This window comes from Cynocephalus volans, chromosome 4 (genome assembly GCF_027409185.1).
Source record: "Cynocephalus volans isolate mCynVol1 chromosome 4, mCynVol1.pri, whole genome shotgun sequence".
Lineage (NCBI taxonomy): Eukaryota > Metazoa > Chordata > Mammalia > Dermoptera > Cynocephalidae > Cynocephalus > Cynocephalus volans.
In genome coordinates this window covers 104640817-104653436 of record NC_084463.1, presented here as the reverse complement: position 1 = coordinate 104653436, position 12620 = coordinate 104640817, and the positions used below count along the sequence as shown (strand labels likewise).

Below are 12620 nucleotides of genomic sequence, written 5' to 3'. Positions count from 1 at the left end.
TCTATGGGCCAGAGTCTCAAATCTATGTAAAGAAGGAAAGGTGATCATAAAAAAAAATACATAAAGGTAAAATAAAATATTTGATTTTACTTATTCTTAATTTAATAGGTATCACATTATTCAAAGCATTAGTAGTAAGAAGATGATATTTGATTTTAATATATGGATAATTAAAATGAATAGCAACAATATTATAAAAATTGGGAGGGAAGAATTGGGAAAACTCCATTACAAGGTACCTGCACTACCAATGAAGAAGTATGTTATTTTAAAGTGGGCTTAGATTAGCTGTAAGTGTACATTGATAACTCTAGGGAAATGACTAAACACTTTAAAGGAGTATAATTGAAACTTTTAAAGAGAAAGAAACTAGAATTATATAAAATATCTAGTTAAATTCAGAGAAGAGAGAAAAAAGGAGAAAGGAAAAATAAAGAATAAATGCAATGAATGTAAAACAGTTACAGACATGATGGTATTAATTCAACTCTATTAGTCCATTTCTGCTGCTTATTAGAAGATACTTGGAACTGGGTAATTGATAAGAAAAAGAAGTTTATTGCTTACCATTTTAGAGGCTGGGAAGTCCAAAGCCCAGGGAACTCTTATGGTGAGCAATGCAGGAGTCTCATGTGGTAGAAAATGATGGAGCAGAGAGAGAGAGAGTGTTCCTCAAGCATTCTCTTTTTAAAGCCCTCAGAACCATGCACCTGACCCCCGTTATTAAATCCATTCACTATGGTATGGTCCTGCAATTTAATCACCTCTTCTAGGCTACATCTTTCAATTACAATAATAGGATTTCCCACCCTCAGTTGTTACAGTGGGGATTTAAGCTTCAGTGATGTTGGGGAGCCTCTAATTTACAACACCAACTATATCAATAAACACTTTAAATGTGAATTGTTTAAATACACCAATTAAAAGACAAAGATTTTCAATTATGTATGATAAAGGGTCAATTCTCCAAAAAACATAAAAATCATTAAGTCATATGAACCTAACAGAGCACCAAAATATGTGGTAAAAACTAACAGTACTGCAAGGAGATACAAATTCACTGCTGTAATTGGAGACTTTAATCCCTCTCTTTCAGTAATGGATTGAGCAAGCAGAATTTCAGTAAACATTCAGGTGACCAGAAGAGCACCATCAATCCACTTGAGCTGATTAACATTTACAGAATACCCCATCCAACATATCACAATAGACATTCTTCTCAAGCTCATTGGAAACACTCACAAAGACACATACTGAGACATGAAACACACTTTATCAAATGAAAATTAATGGAAATAATACAAAGTACATTCTCATATCACAATTGAATTAAACTAAAACTCATTAATAAAAAGATAGCTTAGAAAATTGCTAAATATTTCAAGATTAAACATCACACTTCTAAGTAATGCATAGGTCAAAAAGGAAGTCTCAAGAGAAATTTTCAAAAACTACATTTTTGAGCTAAATAAAGATGAAAATAAAAGTTATGAAAATGTGTGGGATGCAGTGAAAAACATTATTTATAGGGAAATTTGTATCATTAAAGGAATACATTATAAGAAAAAAACCACAAGCAATAATTTGTTTCCACCTTAAGAAACTAAAGAAAGAGCAATATAAATCTAAAGAAAAAAGAGGAAAATATCATAATAAGTACCAAAAGAAGGTTGAAGATGTCTGACTAGAGTCACCCAGCTCTTGCTTCTGATGCAAAGAAAGTCCAAAACAATGAGTGGATAATCAAATGTTGAATAGTTTCTGGGAGAAAACACCATAGTTCAGCAAAAAGTTAAGGAAGACACACTGAGGTTCGGAAACTTGTGATGGTAGCATAGAAGGACAACTGAAGTGCTTGACCATGATCAGCATGGAGGCAGGAGAGACTCCTTGCTCTGGGGGACAGGTAAGCAAGGGGAATCCCCAAAAGCCCATGTGTATCACAGATGCCTACAATCCAAACTGCAAGGGAGCCATATAGCCCTTGCAAGCCATGAGCTCCATGTGAGGAGCTGCTTGGAGCCCATGAAACTGCACTAATCTAGAGAGGGAGTTCACAATGAAACCCCAACCCCATCCACCAGCTCCAGGACTGCTACAGGACATTGCCATTTAGGGACCAGAGCCATCAACAGAGTACATTTCAGACGGGAGTCAAATGGCCCCAGCATCTCTATACCCCTAAGGCTCCCTCATCACACCATGACTATGACATCTGATCCCACATGGTTCCATGCACCCTCAGGAACAGGCAGTCCAGTACAGGGTAGAGTTCACCCCCAGGACAGACGGAGTCAATGTTTGCACTTTCCAGAGCCTGAGAGTTAACTGAATGGGGCTTTCTTCCACTACTAGAGGTTTTGCTGTCTTCTGTGGAACACCATGTACCTCTCTCAGGCGCACAGAGTTGCACTGCAGCTCTAGCAAACACACTCATATCCACCCACTGCAGCTGGGAAGCTACAGATTTCCTACATGCTTTTCTCGGGGGCACAGAGCAAGAAGCCCCAGTGCCTAGGCCAAGGAAGCACCCACGACAACTCTGGCTTTGAATACTTTGAAGAAATCACATGAAGACTACACTACCACACTCACCCAGACCAAAGCCCAAACACACTATCCAACTGACCCTATAGAACACACATACAGGAAAGAGTCTCTCACTTCAAAAGCTACTACAGAAAATTAGGAGAAGTGACTGTTCCACCAGATGCCCAGACATCAAAGTAGGGGTATGAAAAACATGAAAAAATAAGGAAACATGGCACCCCCGAAGAAATACAATAATGCTGCACTATAGAGCAAATGGACTTGACAGACATTTACAGAACATTTCTTCCAACTCCATAATAAACATTCTTCTCATGAGCACAGGGATCATTCTCCAGGATAGACTGCATGTTAGGCCAAAAATCAAGTCTGAACAAATTTAAAATAATTAAAATCGTGTCAAGTATTTTTCCAGACCATGACAGAGTAAAAATAGAAATCAATAACAAGCAAAAGTTTTAAAACTGTACAAATCTTGAAAATTAAATAAAATGTTCCTAAATCACCAATAGGTCAGAGAAGAAGTTAAGCAGGAAATCAAAAAATTGCTTGAAACATATGAAAACAGAAGGACAACACACTAAAATCGATGGGATACTGCAAAAGCAGTACTGACAGAGAGGTTTATTGCAATAAGTGCTTACATCAGAAAAGAACAAAGATTTCAGATGAACAAGTTAACATAGCACCAGAAGGAATGAGAAAAGCAAGAGCAATCCAATTCCAAAATTAAATGAAAAAAATAATGATAGAGATCATACTGAAATTCTGTCATTTGAGGCAATTTGGATGAGCCTGTAAGACATTACGTTAGTGAAATAAGTCAAACACAAAAAGATAAATAACACATGCTCTCATTCATAGGTGGGAGATAAAAAAAAAAATGAAACTTTTAGAAGTAGAGAAAAGAATTGTGGTTATAAGAGTCTGGGAAGGAGTGGGGGAGACAGATTGGGAGAGCTCAATTAATGGACAAAAAGTTACAGCTAGATAGGACAAATAAGTTCTAGTGATGTATAGTAGTTTTAGCCATCTATAATGACAATAATTTATTTTATGTTCTCAAATGACTAGAAAGGAGGAGGTTGAATGTTCTCCCCACAGAGAAATAATAAATTTTGCAGTGATGAATGTGCTGACTACCCTGATTTGACTATCACAAATTGTATATATGTATTGAAATATAATACTCTGTACCTCATAAATATGTACAATCAATATGTTTCTAATAAAAAATAAATCTTTAAAAATAATAAAAATTCAAAAATGAATCAATTAAATTGGATATAGAAAACATACAGAAATTAATAAAAGTAAAATGTGATTTCTTGAAAGGTTAATAAAATTAACAAACCTATAGCCAGGCAAACAAGAAAGTGATAGTAAAAACAAATTACTAATATCAGTAATGAAAGGGATTGTCACCATGAACAACTCTGGACAACTCTCTGCCCACTCAATTGATAATGGATTGTGTGGATCAATTATACAGAAGACACAGTACAGGAAAACTTTCAAAGAGAGAAATAGAAATATGAATTGGTGGATATCTATTAAAAATAAAACAATAAATAATAACCTTCCCAAGCAGAAAACAACAGGCCTTAATGGTGTCACCAGTGAATTCTGCAAATTTAAAGTGATATCAAAAATACATAGTATCAACATGATTTATTACTGTTTATGTTAACTAATTATGTATTTATTACTGTTTATACTGTTTATATTAACACCTAAATATGTCATCAAAATAGCACTTTACTCTGTGATCTTTCTCCTAAAAACACAGAAACTTTAATACATAGTACAGAGATTTCCCAAACCTAGTTTCCCCTAGTATCATCTTACATTAGTATGGTATATTTGTTACAACAAATTGATATTGATACATTATAATTAATGGAAATTTATAGTTTCTTTTACACTTTCATAGTTTTACCTAATTTCCTCTTTATTACTGTTTATATTAACACCTAAATATGTCATCAAAATAGCACTTTACCTCTGTGATCTTCCTCCCAAAAACACATAATCAAACTCTAATAATAAGAAAGACATCACATAAATTCTAATAGAAAGACATCATATAGAATATTTGAATAGTTTCAAGGTCATAAGAATAAGGGAAAGTGTCACTAATTTCTACAGCCAAGAGGAGCTTAAGGAGACGTCATAACTAAATGTAACATGGCATCTTGGATGGTATATTAAGGAAAAAGAGGAAATTAGGTAAAACTACAAAAGTGTAAAAGAAAATATAAATTTTCATTAATTACAATATATCAATATCAATTTATTTATTGTAACAAATATACCATACTAATGTAAGATGATAATAAGGGAAACTAGGTATGGGAAATCTCTGTACTATGTATTCAAGTTTCTGTAAATCCAAATCTTTTCTGAAAAACAAGTGTATAAACACATTCCAATGCGTAATTAAATATCTAAACCTTCCTAGGGCTCAGATCATCATAAGGCAAAAAATAACTTAATAGTTGAATGGTGATGAAAATGATGATGATGATGATGATGATGATGATAGCAATCAAAATTTGAAAACAGTTTGTTCAATATCATTGGAATAATTAATTTTAAGTCTGAATTTGTTCTGGTGGTAAAGAAATGCATGCACTTAATAGTTTTAATCAAAGGAATACACTTTAATTTAATTATCTTTGTATGAAACCTTATTCACTGAATTACTGACGAAATATCTCTGGTAACTAACTTTAAATAATCTTTATGATTTCTGTCTATTATGGTATCTGTTGAACAATTAATTCTGAATCCAAAAAAACCTGAATTTTTTTTTTAAGTAGGAATCAGAGGCTTGCTGCCTTGAATACAAGCCTACAACTGTTTTTGTCAGCACATTAGTACAGTGATTAGTATAGATTAGCGTAATCATTAAAAAAACCATAATATACATATTTAGTTTCATATTCATTAGAATTACACTATTAGACTGAATTTCTTATGCAATGGCATAAATGTCACATGATATTTTTAGAGTCAAAAATATTAATATTTAGTGTGGCTTTAAAAAAATGTCCATTACTTAGAAAAAATTAAACTATAAACAAATATTTTATAATTTTTCACTTTGTATGTCATCTGTTAAATAACTGTGATTAGCTCTGTGTGTTTCAAATAGTTCTCTAGGCAGACCAAGTGAAATTGTTTAAATAGGAGTAAAAGTCTTCCTGTCTTGAATGCAAAACTAGAACTTTATACTTCAGCTCACAATAAACTTGAGAAAGCACAGGCTCTCACAAAGAACAAGAAACTTTTTGATATTTAAAATAAAATGAGATACATGTGAGATGAGTCCTTAGAGAAGGAAATCTTGGACACTTGATCTCAGATCATTTCTATCATACATTAAATACAGTATAGGGTTGGTATGTGGATGAAATTAAAATTTGAACATTATCTCATCATTACACTTATCTAATAAATTATTATTCTTTATTATCATTACATACCAGTACTGGAGATATGAAGATGAATTAGATTAAATCCTTTTAAAAAAATTATATTTAGCTGTCAAGTGGATATCTGTAGTAGAGTTTTATTTCCTTAAGTAATCATTAATATGAGTGGATTTTATTGCACACATTTCCATATCCAGATCGTCCTTCAAAATTTATTCTCACTGAATACACAGTAAGTCACTGAAATGATTCCAAGTCACTGAGTGTTTATTAAGTACCATACATATGACACAAAGTTAAATGACATGAAGTGGTAACTTATTAAATTACTAGACACCCAGTGTAAACCCCTAAATAATAGATACATTCTAATACAACATAGTTTGAAAACTGTTGTACAGGCTACCATGGATCACAGAGAACAGAACTGCACCAGAGGAAACTTAGCTAAGGCAAGAAATGGAATAAATGTCAAGAACAGTCTGAGTTAGTCTTTGAGAATAAAGATTATTTTACCACTAACGGAATCAGGAAATGAGGTTCCAGTGCAGAATATATTACAATGAGAGTGAGTGGGGGAAAAACTAAGAGGAGTGGAAATATCTCTTGAGGAGAATAACATCTTAAGGCAAAAGTAGGTGTCCAGTTAGAAAAATTCTGGCTTTTGCTATTATGGAGTTCAATGGTCATCACTGGAAACAAAAGACAGAGCAGTGTTAATGGTGAAACCCCACAGAATTTTTTGTAGGACAGATAACCATAGCTGCACGTGAGAAACCTAAACCAAAACTTGAACCCATTAATATAATGAAAATGCTACTTTTCATGCATAAGTGTCTGGCATTGCACATGATCAACCACTCAGAAGTGAATATGTCAGGCTCCTATAAGGACACGATGTAAATATACATTAACCAGGAGGTATATAGAGTAAAGGAACTGTCCCAAATCCACATCTCCAAATACTCTGAGTGTTATCATTTGCCACCAATTGGCTGTATCATTAGGCCATAGTCACTAATTTCCCCGTATAATTGTCTTTATCAGTCTGTTCCTGCCCTTTACATTTATTTATTTATTTATTTTAATTTTACACTGGAAACATAATTGACTATACATATTTATGGGGTACACAGTAGACTGTCAATATTTGTGTACAATATGTGATGATTTAATCAGTATTATTAGCATGTTCAGCATTATAGATCATACTCATTCTTTGTGTCCATTACCAAATTTCTCCCTAAACCACCTCCCTCTCCCTCTTTCCCACCTCTATGATGTGGAATAGATCTGTTCTCTCCTTCTGAAAGTTCAACATATTATTGCATTCCTTCCTTCCTTCCTTCCTTCCTTCCTTTACTTCGTTCATTCTTAGCTCCCATTTTTGAGTGAGGACATGTAATATTTCTTCTCTTGTGTTTGGTTTATTTCACTTAACATCATATTCTCCAGGCTCATCCATGTTGTTGCAAATGGCTGAATTTCATTCCTTTTTTATGGCTGAATAGTATTCCATTGTGTGTATATATACCACATTTTCCATATCCAGTTGTCCATCAATGGAAATTTAGGTTGGGTCCATATCTTGGCTATTGTAAATAGAGCAGTGATGCACATGGAATTAGGTATCCCTCCAAAATAGTGACTTCCTTGCCTTTGGGTATATACCCAGAAGTGAGATTGCAGGATCATATGGTACTTCTACATGCAGTTGTTTGAGAAACCTCCATACTGTTTTCCATAATGGATGTACTAATTTACAGTTCCACAAATAGTGTAGGAAGGTTCCAATTTCTACACATTCTTGCCAGCATTTGTTATTCTCTCTGTTTTTGATAATAGCCAATCTAACTGAGGTGAGATGAAATTTCACTGTGGTTTTGATTTACATTTCCCTGATGATTAGTGATGTTGAGCATTTTTTTTTTCGTGTACCTATTGGCCATTTCTATTTCTTCCTTTGAGAAATATCTATTCAGCTCCTTTGCTCATATTTTAATTGGATTCGTTATTTTTTCTACTGTTAAATTGTTTGAGGTCCTTGTATATTCTGGATGTTAATCCCTTATTGGATGCATACCTTACAAATATTTTCTCCCATTCTGTAGATTATTTTTTTACTCTACTGATTGTTTGTTTTGCTGTGCAGAAGCTTTTTAGCTTGATATAATTCAATTTGTTTATTTTTTTTCTTTTTTGCTTGTGCTTTTGGGGTTTTAGTTTTACAGTCTTTGACAAGCCCTACGTCCTAAAATCTTTCCCCTATTTTTTCTTCTAGGAGTTTTACAGTTTCAGGTCTTATACTTAAGCCTTTAATCCACTTTGAGTGGAGTTCGATATATGGCAAGATGCATGGGTCTAGCTTCATTCACATGAATACCTAGTTTTCCCAGAACCTTTTACTGAAGAAGCTCTCTTTTCCCCAGCATATGTTCTTTGAGCCTTTGTTAAAGTCAGTTGGCTGTAAGCACATGGGTTGTTTTCTGGGTTCTCTATTCGGTTCCATTGATCTGTTTGTCTTTTATTATGCCAATACAATGTTGTTCTGGTTACTATTACTTTGTTGTACAGTTTGAAGTAGTGTAACACCTCTAGTTTACTTATTAAATTTGCTTAGGATTGCTTTGGCTATTTGAGGTCTTTTGTTGTTCCATATGAATATTAAGATTGTTTTCTTCTATTTCTGTGAAGAATGTCATAGGTATTTTGAAGGGGATTGCATTGAATCTGTTTATCGCTTTTGGTAGCATGGACAATTTTATGCTAATACTTCCAATCCGTGAACATGTAATGTCTTTCCATCTTCCAGGGTCCTCTTTGATTTCTTTCAGCAGTGATCTGTAGTTCTCATTGTAGGGATCTTTCACTTCTTGGTTAATTTTATTCCTATTTTGTTCTTTTGGTAGCTATCGTAAATGGGCTTGCTTTCTTGATTTCATTTTCTGGTAATTGGTTGTTGATGTTTAACAACACTACTGATTTTTGTGTATTCATTTTGTGTATTCATTTTGTATCCTACAACTTTATTGAATTTTTAGATTAGCTCTAGGAGTTTTTTGTTAGAGGTTATGGCTGTTTCTATACATAGGATCATGTCATCTGCAAACAGTGACCATTTGACATCATCTTTTCCAATTTGCATGTCCTTTATTTCTTTCTCTTGCCTGATTACTCTGGCTAATACTTCCAATACTATTTTAGGTAGGATAGTGGAGAGTGGGTATTATTGTTTTGTTCTTGCTCTTAAAGGAAAAGCTTTCATCTTTTCCCCATTTATGATGATATTGCCTGTGGTTTCGTTGTATATGGCTTTTATTGTATTGAGATATTTTCCTTCTAATCCTAATTTTTGAGAGTCTGCATCATGTAGAGATATTGAATTTTTTCAAATGATTTTTCTGTTTTAATTGAGATAATCATGTGGGTTTTGTCCTTGATTTTGTTGAAATGATGTATCATATTTATTGACTTGCAATGTTGAAACACCCTTGCATCCCTGGTATAAATCCTACTAAGTACAAAAAAAGAAGAGAGTATGCCCATGGAACAAAAATCAGAAATAAAAATGGTGACAAAAAGATACCACAGAAATACAAAGAATCATTAGAGACTATTATGAACAAGAATATGCCTACAAATTTGAAAATCTGGAGGAAATGGAAATGCATAAATTTTTGGACACACACTAATCAATAAATGTGATACACCACATCAAGGACAAAAGTCATATGATAATCTCATTAGGTGCAGAAAAAGTGTTTAACAAAATTCAGCATCCATTCTGATAAAAACCTTCAACAGTTTAGGTATAACCGGAAAGTATCTCAACACAATAAAAGCCAAATATGACAAACCCATTGCCAGCATCATTCTGAATGGGGAAAATCTCAAAGCTTTTCCATTAAGAACAGGAACAAGAGAAGGATTTAAAACTTCTATTCAAGGTTTCTGCAAAAACCATTGTCTTCTACTCTCTAAAAATGATAACATCAAAATCCATTTTCAGAAAAAAGTCTATCATATGCTCATGCACATTTCCCATATATGTATGCAAGTGTGCTCATTATCTTGAATATTAGTTCCAGGGAAATGCAAAAATAACAAAACTCTGAACATAAATAATAGAAAAAATATAGTCTCACTTGCAGAAAATATTGATTTTCCATTGAGCTATGGAAATAAATCTTGCTTTTATAATTATTTTACTTTTATATAAAACGTCTTATTTGTCTACATTAAATATTAGCACAAAACAAGTATGCTAACTGCTAATCATTCCTCATTTACTTATTTGATTTTCCATCCAAATTTTCCTATCGGGACTCAATTTTATGTTAATAATTCTATTATATATGTCCTTTCTTTAGGTTGTATAAAATATTTGTTGGAAGACAACATATATATTGCTGCATAAATTAAAACCCACATTCTCCACTTAGTTCTTAATCCATAATCATTCAGTAAAGAACTTTAGTAATGGTGGTCTTAAAAATAATTAGTTCGATTATAAATGATAGTAAAAATGATTGTGTCATATACATTAGAATTCTAATGCATTAAGCTGAATTTTATATGCTGTGGCATTAATGCCACTTGAATTTTTAAACAGAGGCTGAAATATTAACTTAGTCTTATTTTTTAAAGTGTTTATTACTGAGAACTAATTAAACTATAAATTCTTCTATTTTTTTTCTTGAATGTTGTATTATTTCACTTTTGTGTTGCTCTAATAGAATACCTGAGACTGGATAATTGATAAAGAAAAGAGGTTTATTTTGTTCATGGTTCTAGGACAGGTGAATCTGGTGCCAACCTCAGGGTGTTTCTACTCATGGTGGAATGCAGCAGGGCAGCCAGAGGGTACAAGATCACATGGCACGAGTCAGCAGGAGAGTGAGAGTGAGGTGCCAGGGTTCTTTACACAACCATTTCTCATGGGAAATAATAGATTGAGAACTTACTCACTACCCCACCACCTAGGGAGGGAATTAACCTATTCTCAAGGGTTGGGCCCTGCATGAACCAAATGTCTCCCAAGATTGCCGAGTTGGGGATGAGGTTTTGACATGATCTTTGGGGGAGACAACATATCCAAACTCTGTCATATGTCATCTGCTAATTAACTTTCATTAGCACTGTATATTTCAAATAGTGCTGTAGCCAGAACAAGTGAAATTGTTTAAATAGGTGTCAAAGTTTTCCTGTTTTGAATGAAAAACTAAAACTTTACATTTCAGCACACAATAGACTTAATACAGCACAGACTCTCACCAAGAACAAAGTTTACTAAGAATGACTTTTTGTTACTTAAAATTAGACAACTAAGAAATCAAGAAGCATCTTTAGAGTAGAAAATCTTGAACATTCTATCTCGAATCTGTTTGGTCTTTACCCCATAAACAATAGGATTGAGCAAAGGTGGGACAAGTAGGTAAAGGTTGGACAGAAGAATATGAATGTAAGATGGAATGTGAAACCCAAACCTGTGTGTAAAAAAGGAGAAGAAACCGAGGATATAAAACTCAAGGAAAACACAAACGTGGGCAATGCAGGTGTTGAAGGCCTTAAGCCTAGCCTCTTTTTGAGGTAGACTGAAGATAGTTAAAAATACCTGAATGTAGGAGAGTACAATAAAGATTATGTCGAGTCCAAGTACACTAAAAGCCACAAACAGACCATAGATCTTGTTGATTCGAACATCTTCTGCTGCCAACTTCACGACGGCCATGTGCTCACAGTACGAATGGGAGATAACAGTGGTCCGGTAGAACTTCAGCCGGCATTTGATAAGGATGAGACATGGAGCTACAAGAAGGGCTGCTCTGAGGGTCACCCCAACCACAATCCAAGTGAGAAATTGGTGGGTAAAAATGGATCCATGCCTCAGCGGGTAACAGATTGCCACATAGCGATCCAGTGCCATGGCCAGCAAAGTACCTGACTCAATACACTGGAATGTGTGGATGAACCACATCTGCAAGAGACAGACATCAAAATATATCTCTGGCAGATGAAACCAGAATATTCCTAGCATTTTGGGTAGGATGCAGCTACTGAGAGCAATGTCTGTTGCTCCAAGCATTGCCAGGAAGAAATACATGGGCTCATGGAGACTGTGGTCACTTTTGATGATGACTAGGAGCAGGGAATTCCCCATCAGAGCAATGATGTACATGGCACAGAAAGGAATCCCGATCCAGCACTGCATAACCTCCAAGCCAGGGATTCCAATGAGCACCAGCACCGACGGCATGAAGACTGTTCCATTGAGCCCGAGCATGTTGCCTTAGAGCACCCTTGCTTAAGAGTCAGATTCAGGCTGACTGTGTCTATTGGGTGTCTCGGTTCTTTTTGTGTTCTGGCCTAGATTAATATGGTCAGGAAATGAATATGGTTTCCATGAAATTTTTCAGACATACCCATTTACTGATGAGATCCAAGAATTTACAAGGCTTCCTCAGTAGTTTATCTCAAATTTCAATTCTCTTCTCTGTCCGTTTTTTTTTATTCTTTCTCTTTATTTTTCTCTCTCTTTGTCTCTCTTTTTATCTGTCTCTATGCCTGTTTATATCTCCCTGTCACATGCATATGCACACCACATAGACACACCGACACTTGTTAACAGACTTA

The 12620-nt window shown here is 34.3% G+C and overlaps 1 protein-coding gene across 1 annotated transcript; it reads right to left on the bottom strand.

Moving 5' to 3' along the window:
* Window positions 1–11319: 11319 nt before the first annotated feature.
* Window positions 11320–12270, bottom strand: LOC134377114 (olfactory receptor 52A5-like). Its single transcript, XM_063095731.1, has one exon. The coding sequence runs from the start codon at window positions 12268–12270 to the stop codon at window positions 11320–11322; it is 951 nt and encodes a 316-aa protein (XP_062951801.1).
* Between the last annotated feature and the right edge of the window lie 350 nt (window positions 12271–12620).

Excerpts from the sequence above, each read along its gene's own strand:
- LOC134377114 (XM_063095731.1), bottom strand. The coding sequence starts at position 12,270 with ATGCTCGGGCTCAATGGAACAGTCTTCATGCCGTCGGTGCTGGTGCTC.